At 35.1% G+C, this 23095-nt stretch overlaps 1 protein-coding gene across 2 annotated transcripts; it reads right to left on the bottom strand.

Moving 5' to 3' along the window:
- Positions 1-463: 463 nt before the first annotated feature.
- LOC309646367 (uncharacterized protein) lies at positions 464-23042 on the bottom strand. 2 transcript variants are annotated; one of them, XM_082432635.1, is made up of 3 exons: positions 17482-23042; positions 16983-17050; positions 464-16270 (listed from the first exon to the last, which is right to left on the bottom strand). In XM_082432635.1, the coding sequence occupies exons 1-2, from the start codon at positions 18129-18131 to the stop codon at positions 17020-17022; spliced, it is 681 nt and encodes a 226-aa protein (XP_082288761.1). In that variant the 5' UTR covers positions 18132-23042; the 3' UTR covers positions 464-16270; positions 16983-17019. The 2 variants fall into 2 exon arrangements, with proteins under 2 accessions (XP_082288761.1, XP_082288760.1); XM_082432634.1 differs by having other exon boundaries at positions 464-17050.
- Positions 23043-23095: the final 53 nt, after the last annotated feature.

Below are 23095 nucleotides of genomic sequence, written 5' to 3'. Positions count from 1 at the left end.
AAAGGCCATATACGACAAACCCACAACAAACATCATTCTCAATGGTGAAAAACTGAAAGCATTTCCTCTAAGATCAGGAACGAGACAAGGATGTCCACTCTCTCCACTATTATTCAACATAGTTTTGGAAGTCCTAGACATGGCAATCAGAGAAGAAAAAGAAATAAGAGGAATACAAATTGGAAAAGAAGAAGTAAAACTGTCACTGTTTGCAGATGACATGATACTATAAATAAAGAATCCTTAAAATGCCACCAGAAAACTACTAGAGCTAATCAGTGAATTTGGTAAACTTGCAGGATACAAAATTAATGCACAGAAATCTCTTGCAATCCTATACACTAATGATGAAAAATCTGAAAAAGAAATTATGGAAACACTCCCATTTACCATTGCAACAAAAAGAATAGAATACCTAGGAATAAACCTACCTAGGGAAACAAAAGATCTGTATGCAGAAAACTATAAGACATTGATGAAAGAAATTAAATATGATACCAACAGATGGAGAGATATACCATGTTCTTGGATTGGAAGAATCAATATTGTGAAAATGACTATACTACCCAAAGCAACCTACAGATTCAATGCAATCCCTATCAAATTACCAATGGCATTTTTTACAGAACTAGAACAAATCATCTTAAAATTTGTATGGAAACACAAAAGACTCCAAATAGCCAAAGCAGTCTTGAGGGAAAAAAACGGAGCTGGAGAAATCAGGCTCCCTGACTTCAGACTATACTACAAAGCCACAGTAATCAAGACAATATGGTACTGGCACAAAAACAGAAATATAGAGCAATGGAACAGGATAGAAAGCCCAGAGATAAACCCACGCACCTATGGTCAACTAATTTCTGACAAAGGAGGTAAAGATATACAATGGAGAAAAGAGTCTCTTCAATAAGTGGTGCTGGGAAAACTGGACAGCTACATGTAAAAGAATGAAATTAGAACACTCCCTAACACCATACACAAAAATAAACTCAAAATGGATTCGAGAGCTAAATGTAAGACCAGACACTATAAAACTCTTAGAGGAAAACATAGGAAGAACACTCTTTGACATAAATCACAGCAAGATCTTTTTTGATCCACCTCCTAGAGTAATGGAAATAAAAACAAAAATAAACAAATGGGACCTAATGAAACTTCAAAGCTTTTGCACAGCAAAGGAAACCATAAACAAGATGAAAAGACAACCCTCAGAATGGGAGAAAATATTCGCAAACAAATCAACGGACAAAGGATTAATCTCCAAAATATATAAACAGCTGATGCAGCTCAATATTGAAGAAACAAACAACCCAATCCAAAAATGGGCAGAAGACATAAATAGACATTTCTCCAAAGAAGACATACAGATGGCCAAGAAGCACATGAAAAGCTGCTCAACATCACTAATTATTAGAGAAATGCAAATCAAAACGACAATGAGGTATCACCTCACACCAGTTAGAATGGGCATCATCAGAAAATCTACAAACAACAAATGCTGGAGAGGGTGTGGAGAAAAGGGAACCCTCTTGCACTGTTGGTGGGAACATAAATTGATACAGCCACTATGGAGAACAGTATTGAGGTTCCTTAAAAAACTAAAAATAGAATTACCATATGATCCAGCAATCCCATTACTGGGCATAGACCCTGGGAAAACCATAATTCAAAAAGACACATGCACCCCAATGTTCATTGCAGCACTATTTACAATAGCCAGGTCATGGAAGCAACCTAAATGCCCATCGACAGACGAATGGATAAAGAAGTTGTGGTACAGATATACAATGGAATATTACTCAGCCATAAAAAGGAATGAAATTGATTCATTTGTTGAGACGTGGATGGATCTAGAGACTATCATGCAGAGTGAAGTAAGTCAGAAAGAGAAAAACAAATATCGTATATTAACGCATGTATGTGGAACCTAGAAAAATGGTACATGAACCGGTTTGCAGGGCAGAAGTTGAGACACAGATGTAGAGAACAAACGTATGGACACCAAGGGGGGAAAACCGCAGTGGGGTGGGGATGGTGGTGTGATGAATTGGGAGATTGGGATTGACATGTATACACTGATGTGTATAAAACTGATGACTAATAAGAACCTGCAGTATAAAAAAAACAAACAAAAAAACAACTAATACTAAACTTTCTTTGGGTTATTTGTATGGAAATATGTTAATATAAATGTTTCAGGCATTACATGAAATTTCTAAAAATCTTAAAAAAAAAACTGAACTGTAGTGATGCTTGCACAACTTTGTAAATTTACTAAAAAGCATTGAATTGTATACTTAAACTAGATGAATTTTATGATATGTAAACTATACTTCAATAAAGCTGCTTTTGAAGATGCAAAAAAAAAAAAAAAAAGGGCAACAGGGCTGGTACTGAAGTTCTTAGGGGAAAAGACACCTATTGAGAAGATCAAGTGATATGATGCCTAAAGGATTATTAAATAACAGTAACTTATAATCAATTTTGAATCATTTTTATTGTCTTAATTTAAATATTTTCCATTACCCTAGACTAAGATAAGGTCTGGTATACACACAAATGCTTGTGTTTTAGGAAACTCAAATAAAGTGACTTTTTTTTTCCTACATCTTTACTGGTGTGGAGCAAAGAGAAGACAGTAGTCCCAGGAAGTAAGACATGAGTGAAACTGAGCATTCAATAGAACCAGAAATCGGTATCCAGAGAAACCATTTTAAAAAAAAGGCCCTAGGAATGCACAGCAATCTAAGGAAAACACTAAAATACTGCACCCCTCCCCCAGTTTACACATACAGAAACAGAATATAGATATGGGGGCTTGAGCCAAGTTTATTCAAATATCATGTAGATTTAAATGGATGACTTCAATTAATATGGGTTTTTTATTCCAATGGGAAAGACTTCCTAAAGCAATAAGCAGAAGTGCAGAGGTAAAAAGCATGATGCAAATTGTGGAGATCTACAGATACCTTGGTGTAGTTAGACCATAAATGCCAACCCCAGAGTAGTAAATGATGAGGCTAATTGGAGAGGAGAATCCATTTCATGGAAATGGAAAACTTTATATGGACTGAGAAGGAGCATGGATCACCCGATAGCAATAGAGAGCTTTAGAGTTGTAAGCAGGGAAGTGATATATCAGATTTATTACTTAGCAAAACCATTTGGCACTGCGGATAACATTGCTACGAAGGGGACAGGTATATAATATAAATTTAAAAGACCACTCATGAATCAGTTTAGTAACAGGATTAGCAGCCCTCTGGTTATCTAATACCTGAGCAGTTTCATTCAAAATTTTCTTTAGAGGCCTAGCATCCTTGCCAGTGTAAAGTAACAAGGAGCAAGAAACTGCTGCCTGGAAAAATGGAAACCCAGATTCAAGTTAGAAAAGACAGAACTACAGAAGGATGACTTTGGTATTTTCTTTTAACTAATGAAAACATCAGAAATTGCTAATACCCCCAGTTTTCCAGGAAGAAAGAACTGGGGCTTTCCTGCCAGTTTTCTTCTCCCTTACTTTTTAAAAGAGAGTCTTTGGGGCACCCTGTATGTTATAAATTCAGTATTTGAATAATTATTTGTTTTAGTTTTATAAATTTTGTACAGAAATTGAATTTTCTTTGTAAAAATAATATTACTGTAAGTTGACAATTGAGAGAGCCAAAAAATTAAGATAAATAAAAAAGTAGTTCAGTGTATTCAAAAGACAGAAAGGAAAAATCTCTCAACTATGATAAACTGGGGGGAAAGTCATAAACACATAAGAATATTGTGAATAAACTTAAACACAGACTCTCCTAAGATTACTTTTTAAAATTCCCTACCCAAAAGAGAGCTTTTACATCATGTTTTAAGAAATAAAGCAAACAAGAAGAGGAAATGTCCAATGGTTGAAAATCAAAAAGAAGGCAGATCTGTTTAAACACTATTTTTTTTCAATTTCTCGATCAGGGTAGCTAGAAAAAATTATTAAGAGGAAACTGCTTATTCTAATCCATGAACACATGCTATCTTTCCATTTATTTGTGTCTTCTTCAATTTCTTTCAACAATGTTTTATAGTTTTCAGTGTACAGATCTTTTACTTCAATGGCTAAATCTACTCCTAAGTATTTTTTTATGCTACTGTAAAGGGGATTGTTTTCTTAATTGCTTTTTCAGATAGTTCATAGGTAGTGTATAGAAACATGAGTAATTTCTGTGTGATCTTGTATCCTGTAACTTTACTGAATTTGCATATTGGTTCTCACAGTTTTTCGGTGGAGTCTTTAGGGTGCTCTACATATAAGGTTATGTCAACTGTAAATAGAGACGATTTCACTTCTTCCTTTTTGATTTGAATGACTATAATTTTGTTTCTTGCCTGATTGCTCCAGCCAGGACTTCTAGTACTATATTGAACAGAAGTGGTGACAGGGGGCATCCTTGTCTTGTTCCTAATCTTAGAGAAAAAGCTTTCAGCTTTTCACCATTCAGTATGATGTTAGCTACGGTTTTGTTATATATGGACTTTATTACATTGAGGTACATTCCTTCTATACCTGATAGTTTTCAATTTGTTGAGTTTTTATCATGAAAGAGTGTTGACAATATTTATCATGAAAGGGTACTGAATTTTGACAAATGCTTCTTCTGTATCTCTTGAGATGATCATATGATTTTTATCCTTCATTATAGCCAAAGCAATCCTGAGCAAAAAGAACAATGCGGAGTCATTGCACTATCTGATTTCAAAATGCACTACAAAGCTATGGTAATCAACACAGCATGGTACTGGCATAAGAACAGACATATGGATCAATGGAAGTGAATAAAGATCCCAGAAATAAATCCACACATTTACAGTCAATTGATCTTTGACAATGGTGACAAGAACACAATGGGGAAAGGACAGTATCTTCAATAATAAATGGTGATAAGAAAACTGAATATCCATATTCAGAAAAATGAAATTGGATCCTTATCTCACACCATCTACAAAAATCAACTCAAAATGGATTAAAGACTTAAATATAAGACCTAAAACTGTAAAACTACTAGGAAAAAAACATAGGAAGAAAGCTTCTTGATATTGGCCTTGGCAATAATTTTTAGATATTACCCCAAAAGCACAGGCAACAAAAGTAAAATTAGACAAATTGTTTACACCAAACTAAAAAGCTCTTGCATATCAAAGGAAATAATCAAGAGAGTAAAGGAACAACCTACGGAATGGGAGAAAATATTTGCAAATCATATATGTAATAAGGTGTCAATATCCAAAATATATAAGGAACTCAACTCAATAGCAAGAATAATAATAACCTGATTAAAAAATGTGCCAAGACTGAATAAGCATTGTTCACAAATGGCCAACAGGTGTATCGAAAGATGCTCAATATTAATAATCTTCAGGGAAATGCAAATCAAAACCACAATGAGACATTACCTCACACCAGTGAGAATGTCTATTATCAAAAAGACAAGATATAAGTGTTGGTGAGGATATGGAAAAAAAGGAATCCTTGTGCACTGTTGGTAGGAATGTAAATTCGTTCAGCCATTATGGAAAACAGTATGGAGATTCCTCAACAAACTAAAAATAGAACTACCATATGATCCAGCAATCCCATTTGTTGGTATATGTCCAAAGGAAATGAAATCAGTATCAGGAAGAAATATTTGCACTCCCATGTTCATTGTATCATGATTCACAATAGCCAAGATATGGAAAAAAACCTAAGTGTCCACTGAGGGATGAATGAATAAAGAAAATGTGACTATTTATCTATCTATCTATCTATCTATCATACACACAATATTTTTCGGTCTTAAAAAAGAAGGAAATTCTATATTTGTGACAACATGGATGAACCTGGATGACATAATGCTAAATGAAATAAGCCAGGCACAGAAAAACAAATACTGCATGATCCCACTTGTATGTGGAATCTTAAAAACTTGAACTCAGAGAAACAGAGATTAGAATGGTAGTTGTCAAGGACTGGGGGTATGGTGGGGTTTTAGTCCCCATTTAAAATGAGATTTTAATCAAAGGGTACAAAGTTTCAGTAGTACAGGACGAATAATTTCTGGAGATCTAACGTACAGCATATTGACTATAGTTAATAATACTATATAGTATACTTGAAATTTGCTAAGAGTGTAGTTCTTACATGTTCTCACCACACACAAAAAAAACTGATAACTGCATGAGGAGCTGATTATGTTAATTAGCTTAATTGTGGTAATCATTTCACAATGTATGTATACTCATATGTATATACATCTATACATACATATATATATGTACATATCACATTGTACACTGAAAATATATACAACTTCTATTTGTCAATATCACCTCAATAAAGCCGGGAAAACAAAGAAAACTGAAGCTCAAGAATAGAAAAAAATATTCTAATAGAGGACCTAATTGTTTTAAATTAGTTCAAGTGGGCCCAGAAAATTTGATTTTAAGGAAATAAAAGAATATTTAGAGGTGATCATGAAACAATCATGAGTAATGTTCATGTAACTGTGCCAGCTGCAAATGTATTTTTTTTTTATAATGAGAGAAATTTTATTTCTTTTTAAATTTTATTTATTTATTTTTTTGGCTGCGTTGGGTCTTCGTTGCGGCGCGTTGGCTTTCTCTAATTGCAGCGAGCAGGGGCTACTCCCCGTTGTGGTGCGCGGGCTTCTCATTGCAGTGGCTCCTCTTGTTGCGGAGCACGGGCTCTAGGTGCGCAGGCTTCAGTAGTTGTGGCACACGGGCTTAGCTGCTCTGCAGCATGTGAGATCTTCCTAGACCAGGGATCGAACCAGTGTGCCCTGCACTGGCAGGCGGATTCTTAACCACTGCACCACCAGGGAAGTCCCTGAAAATAGTTCTGACTGCAAGAAATACAATGCTCAAATAAGGTGATTTATGAAATAAAGATGTTTAACAACTTTGGAGACAGGAAGTTTTAGGCCTGATGTCATACCTCAACAAAATTATTAACATCCTAGGTTCTCACTGTTTTTCCATTTTGCCATCCTCAGCATATTAGCTTTTATTAAAATAAATGCTTGTCACTTCTTAGCTACATAATGAAAAGCACAACTCCAAGCTGTCCTATCTCCACAGAACTTTGTTCAAGGTAGGAGTGTGTTTATCTTGCTCTCTTTATATCCATGGAGCAAAATCCTTCCCAGAGCCACCTTGACCCCAAGCAGATGTCTCCTTAAATATCTTCTTCTGTAACTCGATCACCTCATCATCTCTATAAAAATCTGTGACAGAGTAAATGTGGTAACCAAGCTTCATTTAGATATTCATGCTTCATCCCTTGGGGAGTAGGGAAGGATGCACTTTCCTTGGACATTTTAGCTCCTGAGAATATTGGGGTTCTATAAACAAATGAGGAAAGAGTATTAGGTAGGCCCAACAGTATCATTTTCCAGAGTATTCATGAAAGATATATTTGTCAGAACACAAAGGTAAACAGTGTGTGATTTTTTTCCCACAGTCCCAGACTCCACTAACTTTCTTTATTCCATTTTCTGTTACTTAAATCAGGTAAATCTTATTGAATATGTCCATAAGTTCACTTATTTTATCCTCTGACATCTCCACTCCACTACTGAACCCATCCAGAGAATTATGTATTTAGTTATTGTATTATTCAGTCCAATAATTTCCATTTAGTTCCTTTTTGATATTTTCTTTGCTGAGATTTTCTGTTTTTTTACATTCATTTCAAGAGAACTTTTAATTGCTTGTTTAAGTGCTTTTATCACGGCTACTTTAAGATCTTTGTCAGGTAATTCCAATGTTTGATTTCTTTTTTGACATCTGTTGACTGTCTTTTCTCATCCATAGTATGATATTCCCCTGGTTCTTGATATGGTTTTTATTGCATTCTAGACTTTCAGACATTATGAGACACTGGAATAAATAAATATATGTGTGTGTATTGTACTTATATTTAGAGCAGACCTTTTCCATGTTGAAGCATACACAAGGGCCAAGTAGGCATTTGGGATCAGCTTCTTGCTTGGCCTCACCACCTTACCCCACACAAGTGGGGTGTCTACTAGTGCAGCATTACCATCTCCAAGCAGGGGTACAAACTCAACTCCCCGCTGGGCCCCCTGCCACTAGGGGAAGAGATAGGGAGAAGCGGAATACAGACTGGCCTTACTTCTTACCACTTCTTTTTGCCTCATTGATCCCGGGTGAAGGTAGATACTCAGCCTCCCCACTGAGACCTACTGATCTGGAGGAGAGGAGTGAGTAGCCGGCTTTGCGCCACCTTGTTCAGTTTCTTTGATGCCAGGTTGCAGTGGAGGCTTACCTCACCCCTGGATCACACTGACACTACCTGGCTGCAGTGCTGGAGGGATTGCTGCCTGCTTCTGCTGGCTGTGGAATAGACATCAGTGCTCTGCTCAGCCCCACTGCCATCACCCCAGCAAGGAAGGGAAACACCTCCTGCTTCAGCTGGTTGAGGAGGGAAGGTCAGCTGCCTACTTGATCCTGTCAGCACTCGGGGGGGGGGGGCATTCAGAGCATCACTGGATTCTGTGAGGCAGGTGTGGGTTGAAAGATCAACCTCACCTTCCACTTCTCTGGAACCATGGGGGCGGGGTCAGTTGTTCTGTTGATGTTTGAGTAGAGTAGAGGAGATACTGCCAAAAACGTTTTCTTTTTTAGGCTACCCTTTTCTTGGAATTTTTTAAAAAATATCTGTATCCTTAGATGGTTCCAGGTTGGAGGTTTCTGCAACACCCTAACCAGGATGTCAGGATGAAGCAATAAAGAAACCCAGGGAATTCACCCCCAAGGAGTCTCTCAAGTCCTGAGTTTCCTAAGCAACCTGTTTGAATAGAAAATTCTAAGTTCTTTATTTTCAAAACTTAAGAAATATTACCCCTTTGAAATTCTGTACCCAGTGGTGCTATTGAAACGCTTGATGTTCATCTGAAACTTATTCTTTTGTAGGTCTTTTCATTCTCCCTGAAAATAGTTAGAATTTTCCCTTTGACTTTGATATTCTTAAAATTCACTATACTAGGTGTGAATTTTCCTTTCTCCTGTTTTGTACTCTCTGAATACTTGCAACCTCAAGTCTTTCACATGTATTTTTCAATCCTGGGAAATTTTTGTAAATTGTTTCTTCAAAATTTTTTTTTTACTTTTATTTTTCTCTTTTTCTGAAGCTTCTGTGTGGATTTATGTATTTCTATTTCTGGCCTCACTCTCTCTTAGCAATTGTATGTTTTCTATAACTTTATACGATCTTGCTGCTTTTTAGGAGAGTTTCTTAATTTGATCTCTCAACTCATTCATTCACCAGCTACATCTATCTTACTATTAGTGCTCAGGGATACCTTTATTTTCCAGCTACCCTGATGATCTTTAACCCCCTGATACCTGCTCCATTATTCTCATTTGCTTCCTATGTCTGTCCTGCCTTCAACGTAACTCACCCACATTATGTACATCCTTTTATTTTATGCATTATTATTCTATTAATCCTAATTTTTTTATGTAATATTTTGTTGTTTTAATCCTTTACATGACACATCCAGCTCTTCCAAGATATCCAAACCTCTCCTTGAACAATTGATGCTTATGAAAATTTACGTATCTATCTTCTCCTGTCTAGTATCTTTATAGACAAATCTGATGGAAGGGCTGCTATTAGCCAGTTTTTCATACATTTTCCATTCATGGATGTTTAGTCACCTACTAATACTGTAAGACAGTGGTTTGTTGGTCTATCCTCACACAAATTCAATTACCTGTATACATTTTACTTATGGAAATGGTTTGCTTAAAAATGGCTGTAGAAAAAAAAATGGCGGCAGGATAGGAAGCATGTGGCATTAAGAGTTCTAAATATTTTAATCTATACTTGTAGTTATTTTCAATAATGCTCTTGAAAACATATTTGTCTTTCAAAGACTTATTTGTTCTTGATCCTCACTGTCATCTTTCCAAAAATGAAACCTTTTAGGTTTTATCTACTTCACTATATAAGGTGTAGAATAAATTATATGCATCTAGAACATAACAGACACTCAATAAATATTATTACAATGTTTATGTTAGTTATGGTTATATTATTCTTAGGAATTCAATTATGCTTTACTTAGGTTATTACCCTACAATTAAATATTCTTAATATTTAAATTATCTAAATAATAATATATATGCTAAATTTTGGCTCATAAATAATTAGAACAAAGACAGTACTTCCTTGTTTATTATGGAGGCATGTTTCCCTCGAAGTAAACCTTCATCTTACTCTGGCTAGAACTGTGTTTCCTCTAAGTGTAAATAACCTGTAAAAAAGTCAATACTGTCGATACTTCTATCTAAAGACTTTTTTCATTGTATTGCTTTGCTTTTAAAATCCATGGAAGCAATCGTTGTGTGGCTATGAATTACACAGGAACATTTCTCGCTTTGATTCATCATTCTAAATTTTTTTGACTTTTTTATTTTTATGGAAAAGAATCCTCAAATCCTTTCCCCTTGTTTTTTCCTGAACTTTTCCATTTCTCCTCTTTCACCCTGCCCAAGTTTTCACATCTATATCTGTTTCTCCTTTCCAGTCAAGTGCTCCAACCAGCGGGCAAGGCTGCCAGTAAGCAAAGATTTACTCAGCGTGTGAGGACGTGGAAGAATATTTGGCTGCTGCATGCCCAGGCTAGCTTTCTCTGGCAGTGCTACACTGAAGGCTACTGTCAAACAGAATGTCATATTAACCAAAAGAGCTGGGTAAGAGCCATTAGAACCAGCAGAAATTATCTGTGGGTTGGTCTAATTTTTTTTTTTTCACTGTGGAGGAACATTCCTTCTTTCCTTTCGGAATTGTTATATTTCTTCAATTGCCAAAAGGAAAATGTTTAAATGGTTTAAACAAGATGACTCGTATAAAGCAGAAAAGACAATTTAACACATGCAATAAAGTTTATATTTAGTAATACCTGTTAATAAAGAGCACATGAATGATTTCCTAATTTATATTCTGATTTTCAAATGTTTGCAAAGTTTCACATTTACTGTATTACATGTGATATGCTATAATTTCAACACTTTGTCATCTGTGGTATTGTAAGGAAATAGTGTGTGCAGATAAAAAGAAAAAATGCATATATAAGAAATAAATTATTGGTCTTGTGATCATACATAAATTGTTCTTAATATGCATATACTACATGTGTGTATTCTTGTACATAAATCAAAAATGTACAAGTATTTATAAACTCTATCCTATGAATAAAAAAATTAATGATTAAAATATGGCAGTATTCAATGAAATCCTGATTTATAATGTAACAAGTCTCTTAAAGGCAGTAAAATCAATACATCAAAGTAGAACTTACATTGCAATGGACTAATATCCTCTTAAATAATCTTAGTTGGGTCCACACCAGATCACATGCATCACTACTTCTTTTTTACACAAAGCAGTTAGAAGGTCAAGCATTTTGGTTAATAACACTATTTCAACAAGGAAAGGTATAGCGATAAATTCTCCTAGAGTAATGCACACAAGACACACATGACACACTTATCTTTGTTGCATCTATCCTACCCAAGCCTTCAGGGCAGCTGAACCATACATTTCTCTTTGACGTCACAGACAAATAAACCTGTCCAGACTATTATTCTCTTCTGTATTCTCACTGCTTTTATTTGTCTATTATGTTTATTCTACTTTATCAACTTTAGGTATTCCAGACTCCGGCCTAATTTATCAACCACCTAATTTCCCACCATTTTTTGATCTTCCAAATCTTGGGCTCCCCCAATGACCTGACACTATCAAAGCTTTCAACTCTTAACTTCTTGTCAGCAAAATGACTCATTGACTTTTGATCCTAAGTGTCTGCCCTACTTATGTGACTGCAGTAGCCCTGTATTTCAATATGGCATCAACCAAATGAATGAAGGATTATCTCCAAGCACTGAGGATATTTAAAATAGTCCCTAATCTGTATCTGTTAACTCTGTGAAAAAAAACCAAATATACCAAGGGTCATTTGTCTTCCAATCATTTATAAAAGTAGCCTCTTTTAATTCTCTGCCCTTCTAATTCTTTTCTCCAAACTTATCTTCTGCTCAATTTTTATCTACACTATTTCATTTAACCATTTCCGGGTGAAATATTTCTAACGATTTTAGACTATACGATAAGCATAAAATAAAATCTGAACTAAGATCCAATATAAATCCTTAAACTACATAATACTTTTTTTGGTACATGAGTCAAGACCAGAAATCTTCTCAAAGACTCAACATCAGTTTCAAAAATTATGTGGTAGAAATGTCTCCTTATTAAGTTGATAAATATTTCAAATAAAGTAGTAAATGACAGAAATATTTAGATTCCCCTTTTGGAATGTATGATTGTAACACTTTTCTATGTCTTTGTGATTATCGATGGTTTGTTTTTTTGATGTAAAATATTTCACAGGCTTTAGATTGAGAAAAAAGTGATATTTTTGAACCTCCTGTGACAATATAATATTCTGATATAAGTAACAGTTAAAATGTGTATATCATTTTACTGTTTCAATAATTTCACTATTTCAGTAAATGCATGGAAAATTTCAGAATCACCTCCATAGGTTCTTAATAATTTCTTTAATAAACAAAATTAATAGCAATCATATTTAAAGCAGAAGTGTCTTATTTTATTTTCAAATCATTTTGGAGTTCAGTAAATAGAGTTTTAATCTAAAATCATTTAAAATCTCTGCTTTTGCTTTCCCCATTTGTAAAAGGAAATATAAACTTCTATTTCATGGACTTTTTGTCAAACTCAAATTAAATACTATATGTGAAAAAAGCTTGTAAATTTTAAGACACTACTGGAATTTGAGGAATTATTATTTGACATGTTTATCAGATGAACAAAAATCAAATTAAGATCATTTTCCTCTACTAAAGGATGTAAAAGAAAAATGTTAATATTAAATGAGCTTTATGGTATTTATTGCTTTCATAAAATGTAGGTTGGAATCATAACTTAAAAGGTACAAGCTGCAAAGTTTTAGAGTTTGTGTATATTCCAATGCAATGCATATTTATAGCAGATAGAATGAGAACCAGGAACTAAGTGAAAACATTCTCTAAATTCAGTGCACAGCTCAATGTTGAAAGATATTGGTTATGTTATTCTTTTTTGGTGGAGACTACAACTTGCTGCCTATTTATATCAAATACTTCTTTGTGATATGTTTTATACATTTATGTCTACTAAATCCTACTTAGAAGGATTAGAGTTATTTTGTAACAAGACAGAAAGCAAAAAGGATGATCTCTCCCAGAAGCATTCTGCTGGGCAGTGAGGATGTGTACAGTGGGAGCAGGAATGTCACCACATCACGAAGTGCATATGACATATGACCTCACATTACAGGCTCTGGGGATATCATTGATCCAGTTTAATAAAAAGAAGAAAAATTATGGTAGCAGGAACTGTAATTATAACCAAAAGCATAAGGCATCCAATATTATACCTGTGTCTCAAACTGGACTATTAACTGACAAAAAATGACTTTTATACTTCCTATGAAAATATAAACATGTGAGACTAGCTGGCAATTTTTAAAAAGCACAAGTAGTAAGCCGTAAGCCATACCAAACATTAAAATATATTACAAAGCAAATTAACAAGACATGTTAGTATTGGCTGATAGATAGCTAGATCAATAGATCAGAAGATACAGCCAATAATTATATCAAATATTTATGGAAGTTTAGTTCAAATAAGACAGCATTTTCAAATTTATGTGGGAAAAATGAATTATTCAAACAACAGTGCTAGGAAAAATGGATAGCCATTTGGAAAAACATAGTTGGATTTCTCCTTCCTCAGTCCTTATACCAAAATAAATGTTAGATTTATCCAATATTTAAACATAATAAATAAAACCTTAAAGTGCTTTAAGAAAACATTGAAGTTTTTTTTTAATGTATGCTTGAAGTAAGAATGGCTCCTCTAAGCAGAATGACATCCGAAATCATTAAGGAAAAGATCTAAAAAATTTAACAACATACACATACAAGTTTAAAAATGAAAAGAAAAAAGACTGGCCAAAATATTTTAAATTAATAAGGAAGTGTTAATTTCTTAATTAGATAGAATAGCGTAATGGTTAAGAGTTCACATGCATGTATGCACAAATCCATAAATACAAAGACATGCAGATCTGTGACTGTAAATCCACATGAGGCTTGGTTGAATTTATAAAGGGAAACTTTATAAATTCAAAGTAATATACTTTTCATGATGTATCTTTAGAACATCTGAATTTTTTTATTGTTGTCATGGGTTGCATTACCTCTTCCAAATAAAATACAGCTTATAAAAACAAACATTTGTAGCTTTTTGGTTCCAGCCAGAGCAGAATAGCCTGTTTTGGACTAGCCTTCCAGCACAGAACAACTATAAAAGCTGAAAAAATCTATAAAACATGGATTTGAAAGTTTTGGAAAGCAACAAATATAGGCGGGCTTGAAGGGGTAAAACCCTTGTGAGAAGGGAATTGTATAATGAAATATCAGACAAGGGAGATAAAATAGAAGCAGAAAGTGTAAGTCTTACTGTGTTGAGAAGACTGAGGCCAGATGTTGGTGCTGCCATACTGGCTGGGATTTAATAGGCAAACACCAGTGGAGAAGGAAACCTCAGAGAGAGGGCTTAAAAATTAGTATATACATCTCCCCTAAATCATTGTCTGCCCTGCTGTGCGCTCACAGGGTAACACTCAAAAATGTTTTTAAAACGTACTAGAAATAGCATCTGGGAGGTTAAAATGCTAAAGCAGACATGGCAGTAGCCACATGATTTAGGGAGAAAAGTTGGAGTTCAAACCCAGTCAAGGTTAGGGGTGGCTTTCGTTACGACGCAGTGCTTTAATTTGAGACCCCAGAAAGGCTATGCTCTAATAGTGAGGGCCTTGGGAATAAAGACAAAAATAAAATAACTAGCCCTAACAAAGACGAAAACCAAGCCTCAATAGGACCAAGGTGATCCAATAGTGCTGCGGTTGTTTTGCAAAAGAAAATTTAGCACATCTGGAGGAAGATAACATCATTTAGAATTTCTACAATTTTCCTCCAATGCAAACATATGAAGCACGCAAAAAGAAAAGAAACAAATGACCCCAAATCAAAGAAAAATAAAAAAGGAAAAGAGAAATCTACAGGTGACTTAGGCATTTTAGTTACCAATTGGTTATCAGTCTGATTGCCAAAAAATAAAGATAAAATTTTTAAGAGCGGCCAAAGAAAATCACACTTTGCATTCAAAAGGACAAAAATTAAACTTAAAACTTAATGGTCATCATTACTATAGAAGGCAGAAGACCATGGAATATCTTTAAAGTGATCAAAAGGAAAAAGACAAGTTACTTAGAAATCTCTCTCTAGCAAAAATGTCCTCCAAAACTGAAGATGAAGTAAAGATGTATCAGGTAAATAAAAGCTGAGCAAATACATGAGCAGTTGTTTTACACTACGGTATATTATGTTTTCTCATATTAAATAAAATATGACAATATATGGAAACACAGAACTTCTGAAGTAAACAAACCCTGGAAAAAGTAAATATAAATAAATCCTGACTACTTCAATGAAAAACAATAATGTCTTATAAGGCAGATCACAAATGTATAAGTAAAAATTATGATAACACGAGCACAAAAGGCAGGAGTGGTAGTAAATGAATTAAACTGTTTGAAGGCACTTGCATTTAGAAGTGACAAATGTGCTAATTTAAGATAGACAGTAATATAATAAAAAATGCATATTACAGTCCCTATAAATTACTACGAGAAAAATAAATAAATATAGAGCTAAAAAGTTAATGGAAAAGTAAAAAAAAATGGAATAATTAAATATACCTGACTCATCCAAAAGAAGACAGGAAAGGAGGAACAAAGGAATAAAAAACAGATGACCAAATGGAAAATATATATCAAGTGTAGGGGATTTCAGAGCTGATCAAGGAACAATATACAACCACAAGGTGGCAGGAGCACACACAACCTTTATTGGGCAAAGCTTTGACAGGTTTTCATGGGGTTGGGGAGTCCCTCACCACACGAGGCCAATTAGAGGCTAAAACGTGGGGCAGAAAAACAGGAAACTTACTTGTCTAGGTGATGTCCCTTACCCCGGTGGGGAGCTTGTTGGCTTGGTTATTGAAGCCTCCTCTGCAGTAGATGCCTTTACAGGGCATTTGCTTATGACAAAAGTATCTTCACACCTTGTACCCATTCTGAAAAGTATATTTGCATAAAGAGATTAGGCTGTCTATACAGCTAGTAAAAGATGCTGGCTGTGGGAGGGAAATAACTAATAAGAGGCCAGAGTCTAGAGCCATATTTTAGGAGTTCAAATCCTGGCTCCAATATTTACTTTATGGGTGATTTTTGAGGAAGTTACTGAATTCTTATCATCTATAAATGAACATGATAATAATGGCCTTCTCCTCACTGGGCTGTAGTGTGGACTGTGTGAGTTTCCATATAAACTGTTTAGGACAATGCCTGGCACGTAATAAGCACTTTATGAAAATGGTTATTACTAGTACTATTTATAAAAGCATTTGATAGGCCTCTTAGTATTTCACACAGCAATACCAGTTGTCTGGTAGCTTTTTAATGTCTTACAGACTTAGTGTGTATGTTGTGAATTTTTTTTTTTTTTTTTTTTACTTTTTAAAAAATAGATTCTGATGCAACAAACAAATATGCTTCTAAATTGACACATTAAATTACCTAATTAGGTTTATTCTTTATTAGTGTGGTACTCACCCTTATTGGTAGAGTGTTTGTAGTATAATCACTGACTGTTGATACCTTCTGAAGTGTGCAAGGACGTATTCAAAGCATTTAGGCATCGGGACACTAACATTGGGTGTGTGTGCTTATTCCTGGCTTTATCTCAGGGAAATATAGAAAATATGATTGGAAATCTGAAGAACTTACTTAAAATTATTCACAGCTCTACAAGACTTAGGCCAAGTCAGTGCATATTCAGTTTTTCCACCTGCAAACTGAGATGATGAATGGTAGTTAGATGAACACTAAGACATTTATCTAACACACCATCATTCTATGAAAAATGTAAATTTACACACACATAAATTCATATACAACATAGAGGTTGTCCAACTATAGTTCTCAAAGGAAGCTAAGATTTTTTGTTTTGTTTTGTCGATTAAAACTGTATCAAAGTTATGGAACAATTTCCAGCACATCTGTTCTGGATACATTATCATAATTATTTCCTTACATTGAACATCTCAGCAGGGCCAGAGCAATGAGCCAAGTAGGAGCAAAAATCTTATTATTAAGCAGTGACAACAGTTCCCAATTCTTTTCTTCTCTGATGTTTGATAACTGAAGTCAATTAAAGACTTCCGGTGGAATTCTTTAAGTTAAAATAAAGGTTATTTGCATTTAACAGCTACAGATGAACACTCACCTTCCGGCTAAGTGCAAATACAGGATTTGGCTTATTTTTACGACTGCAAGGTCGGGCCAAGGTCCAGCCCGCTGCCCAGCCGGGTCTGGGCAGTGGCGGGAGAGGCCAGGCCGCAGGCTGGGAGTTCCGGAGCAGCAAGGCGCTGCCAAGGTCCAGCCCGCCCCCAAACAGAGACGCCTGTTCCCCTGAAGCCGATCTCGGGAACTCCTCAGTCTTGCCGTCCAGGGCCCCGTGGGAAAGTCCTCTGCTGCTGAGAGATGCCTCGGAGGCCTCACTCCCACAGAGGCCGCCCTGTGTACCTTCCCGGCACAGGGCCACGGAGCGTCTAGCTCCGGGGACATTCCCTGCTCCGCGTCAGGAGTGCAGTGGGGGAAACAGCTGACCGCAGGAAGATGGGCTGCGAGGCTGGACCGGACCTGTTCACACAGCCCTATGGCTCCTGGACGCCTGAGGGCAGGTGCTCCGAGAGGACGAGGGTGGGGGTGGGTGGGGGTGGGCGAGCGAACTGCCAAACTGCGCATGCGCATCCTGCGACTCCGCATCCGGGCTCTTTGGGATCGATACCAGGTCGACGCTTTGTAGGGATTGGCCAGGCCCATCTGGCCGGGGACTCCTGGCCAGATCTCAGGGGTGCTCCTCAGTCTTGCCATCGCAGGCAGTACCGGGAAGTCGGCTGGTGAGAGCCACGTGGGAGGCCTGACTCAGGCTCTGTGTACCTTCACGGCGCAGAGCCTTGAGTCTGGCTGCAAGGAAGTTCCTCGCTCCTCTTCTAGAGTGCAGCCGGGGGAACCGCTGGCCCTAGGAAAATGGCCGGCTGGGCAGAGTCGGCCCAGGTTCACAAATTTTCATAGGATCCCCTGGAGTGTTTGCTTAATACCAGCCTGACTCAAAAAAGAGCAATGAGAGAAGAATAAATGGAACCTTTTCCAGAGCTCACCAGGACCCAGGAAACAAGCTCTGAGCAACGGGAGTGGCTATTCCTTGCGTATCAGTGGGAGCACTTCATAGAGACCCCAAAGAGATTAGACCTTAGTATGAGACTAAACAATCTCTACATAGTGATAAAGAGAAAATCTTGAAAGCTGCCAGAGGAAGAAGAACCATTATGTAGGGACGGATACAAATAGAATGATTGTGAAGGTCTCTTCAGAAAATACATAAGCCAGAAGTCAATGACATGACATCTTTAAAATGCTAAAAGCAAACAACCGTCAACACAGAATTTTATATCCAGTGAAAATAGTTTTTAAAAATTAAAGGAAAATTAGGACTTTTGAAGAACACTTGTAATAAAACACAAAACAAAAAAGAATTAAGTTGCACTCCATCAAATTTAAATTTTCTGCTCTCCAAAAACATCATTAAAAAAGCAAATACATATTTACATATATACTGCTTAAAATACATATCCTTATATGTATATGGATATATATGACAAAAGCCTTATATCCAGGATATATAAAAAACTTACTATTATAATTCAATAATAAGACAACCAATCTTTTAAAAATGGGCAAAAGGTTTGAATAGATACTTCACAGAGTAGATATATAAATAGCACATGAAAAAATGCTCAACATTATTATTCATGAGGTAAATGCAAAGTAAAACCACAATAAATGAGAGAGGATTACACATGTATTGAACAGCTAAAATTCGAAAGATTAAATGTAATCAAGTTTGCCAAACATATGGAGCAACCAAGAGCTCTCCTACATTACTTGTGGGACTGTAAGGTGGTACAACCACTTTGAAAAAAAGGTGAGCAAAAATCTTTTAAACACATATTTGCTATATAACCCAGCAATTCTTCTACCTATGTATCTAAAAGAAATGAAAATATGTGATAGGCAAGGCCTTGTACATGAATATTCATAGCAGCTTTATTCAATATTACCTAAAACATGGAACATTCATCTGCAATAGATGAATGGATGAGTAAATTGATGGATATTCATACAACAGAGTACTATTCAATGTTTAAAAAAGAAAAATGACTGATAAATGTAACAACATGAGTAAATCTTAAAAACATTATGCAGAGCAAAAGAAGCAAGACACAAAGCAGTACATACTACATAGATAATTATATTTATATGAAACCCTAGAGGTGTTCAGTCTAATACTGATAAAAAGCACAACAGTGATAGCCAAATCTGAGGGCATTTGGAGGATTGACTGGAAATAAGCAACACAAAATTGGGGGGTTTATGGAAATGTTTTATATCTCCTTATAATGGTAGTAAATACAAATGTATAAATTTGTCAACACTCATGTACTTGAATTGTGTTCTCCAAAATTCATATGTTTAAATCCTAATCCCCAGTACCTCAGAATGTGACCTTATTTGGAAATAGAGTCATTGCTGATGTAATCAGTTAAGATGAGGTCATATTGGATGACTTGTGTACTTAAAAAAAGGGAAATTTGGACTCAGGCACACACATAAAGAGGATAACGTGTGTATATTGGGTTTATGCCACATGCCAAAGGAATACATAAAAATGTCAGCAAACCAACAGAAGATAGAAGCAAGACATGGAACACATTCCCTAGAGCATTCAGAGGGAGTCTGGCCATGCCAACACCTTGATCTGGGACTTCTAGCCTCCAGAACTGTGAGACAATAAATTTCTGTTGTTTAAACCCCTCGTTTTGTGGTACTTCGTTAGAGCAGGACTAGGAAACTAATACAATGCATCAAAGTGTATAATAAATGCATACACTTTCTTGAATGTAAATTATACCTCAAAAAATTTGATTTAAAGTGATTGAATCTAGTTCATTAATATCTGAAATAAAGTCCATAACTTTATTTAAATAACTTCTGAGAGTTCACTTGGAGATAAGTTACTTAACCTTTTAGAATCTACATTCTAATACATAAATTTGGGAAAATAATCTTGCCTCACAAGTTGTGAGAAATCAAATAATATACATGAAATCTAGAGCAGTGTTTCTAACACATTGTTGGTGCTCAATACATGTCATCCCTTCTCCTAGAATAAATGAAAGCAGAAAGCTTCAGGAGGGGCTACTATTTGCTCATTTATTTGTGTTTTTCATTGTATTGTTCCTAACCAAGTTGTTCCCATACGGCTTTAAAAAAAAAAAATCTTGGTTTTAGCATAAGTTAAGAGCTCAGTCAGGCTGGGATTTTAACACTCCTAATGTTATTTTAAATCAATCCATACACTTTGAAATATTTATTCCTGATTTCTATTTCATCTTACATACATGTCGCTTTTTAAAAGTGAGCTTATCAGATACAGCCCTGTGTAGGCCCTCTGTTTTCATCTTCATCAGCATAGTCATAAATATAGTTGACAATTAGAGTTTTAATTAGAAGATATTTTTTAGTAGTCGCTGAAAAATTAGTTTTCACAATTTAATGATCTAGTACAAAGATATTTGCTTATCAGCATAGTTTTACACTCATTATTTTGCATAACATGACAGGGATTGGAGAATAAGAAAAAAAGAGAACATCTAACTGGTAGGCATAATGGTAGAGTTCTAAATAATTTGTCTTTTACAAATCTCAAAAGTATAATTTAGCCTTTAATTCCAACAAATTAGTGAAAGAAGTTCAGGTAATTTGACTAAACTATTTCTTCAGCTCCTAAATATTATGGTGCCAGGGTTGAAATACCACCTCAGATAAGTGTTTTAAATCCACCTAAACAATGTAATTCTTTGTGCAATAAATTAGCTTAAACCCTAAATCTTGGAGTTTGGTATGTTTGCAAAAATCATAGCTTTGTTTCTTTGCTTAGCTCACCATGTTCTTCAAATGAGTTTATATTTAAGAACATTGTAGAAATGCTAGAGAAAAGTCAAGACTTCAAGTTACAAAATTGAATAGAAAAATATACATTATAGCATGTAAATTATCAACAGATTTAGGAAAGAAAAAAATTTTGATTACTCTGCTTTGCTTGAAATGCACACATTATTTTTATTAGATGCATAACATTAAAGTACTAATTAACATGTGGTCTGTTAAACTTTGAAAGCTAAAATAATGTTAATATTGATACTATTATATAAGCATTGACCTCTGTTTTAAGTCCACATTTAGAATGTTTATCAATAAACTATTTTAATTAGCTATAATATTTTATTTCTGCTGTGACAACATGCACAATGTTTACTTATGTCATCAAGAATAAAATTAGGAATTGTTGGACTATTCATTCAACAATACTGACCCACTATTTATAGAGGATAAAAATTACTGTGTCTCTGGGGTACAGAGATAGATAAGAGTATTACCATTATCCAGGAGCTTCTCCTTAAATTTAAAGAACTAAATATAATATAAGGCAAAATTTAAAAATTAATATGGTTAAGTTAAAAAGGCATATTAGGGAGCATTATTTTATTCTTACCAGAAGAGTTGCAGAAAAATTCCTGGAGGATTTCACATTTAGTTAAATGCTGAAGGGTCAGTAGTGTATTATGACAGATGCATAGTTTCCCCATGGTAAATAACAACAAAAATGATTATAAAGATATTAGTAATAAAAACTAACGTATATTGACCATATGTTGTGTGTTTAATGTTCTTTTAAGTAGGTTATACATAATATCTCAATTAATTCTTAGAGCAATCCCTATGAGGCATTATTTGTCCCATTTTTCAGGTGAGGTAATTGAAGCATAGAAAGTTATGTAACTTACTCCAGGCCACACCCTGTAGAACAGCAGAGATAAGCAATATGGAACAAGACTATGGAGGGTCTTAAATGCTTTCATAAGATGATTTGGTTTTCTTAAATAACGGACTTATGGAAGAGAGTAATTCCAGTAAAAATTAATGATGCACTGAAAAAGAATGGAGAGGAACAAAATGAAAAGGCTCCACTTGGAGACATTGCAATAGTACAGAAAACTGACAATGAATAGCTAAACGAGAGACAAATATAACAATCCTTATACTGGCAGAATTAATGGGGCGTCCCTACTCGCGGGGGGGGGGGGGAGTGAGGAACAGAAGATGAATCTCACTATATGTGTTTACATTTCAATCACAGTATTTAAGAAGGTGTATGTGTCTTTTGGAAAAAAATAAGATCCCACTAAATTTGCTTTAAGTTTTGACATTTTTAATATATAAATGGTTACTTTTTGATTACCTACATTTTGAACCAATTCCCAGCCAATACTTGATAACTGATCATGATGTTAGTTTCTTCACCATTTGCCTCTCCGGCAGCTGTTTGTGTGAGCCCCTCTTTTCTTTCCTTTTTTGGTATGATCCAGATCTCTTGCTTTCTCTGATCCCTCCTGTAATTTATCTCTCTTTTATCTGTCCCTAAATGCCTACTCATTTCCTTTCTAAAAATATTTGAAGTATTTGTTGCCAGTTTTTCATAATCACTTTGTATCTTTCAGATCCCTTCCTTCTAGTTTATAAATAAATCTCTCTTTTTCGAAATTTCCCTTAATATCATGTTTCTAAATATATGATTGTCTCCTCTTTCACAAACAAATAACTAAATAATCAGGGTGACTCTGCAACATCTGTTATAAGCGGTGTTGTTTAGATTAATGTCAAAACCCAAATTCAAAAGACTTACAATAATTTTGTTAACTGAAAATGATTTCTAA

This window comes from Balaenoptera physalus (genome assembly GCF_965194825.1).
Source record: "Balaenoptera physalus genome assembly, chromosome: 17".
NCBI lineage: Eukaryota > Metazoa > Chordata > Mammalia > Artiodactyla > Balaenopteridae > Balaenoptera > Balaenoptera physalus.
Note: the sequence above shows the minus strand (reverse complement) of the source record. Positions and strands in the feature narration are given on the sequence as shown.

Bases quoted from the DNA above. Each gene is read 5' to 3' on its own strand.
- LOC309646367 (XM_082432634.1), bottom strand. From the start codon at position 18,131: ATGGCAAGACTGAGGAGCACCCCTGAGATCTGGCCAGGAGTCCCCGGC. The intron at 17,051-17,481 runs GTGAGTGTTCAT...TCATCATCTCAG, and splicing joins TATTTGCACTTAGCCGGAAG to TTTGCAGGTGGAAAAACTGA.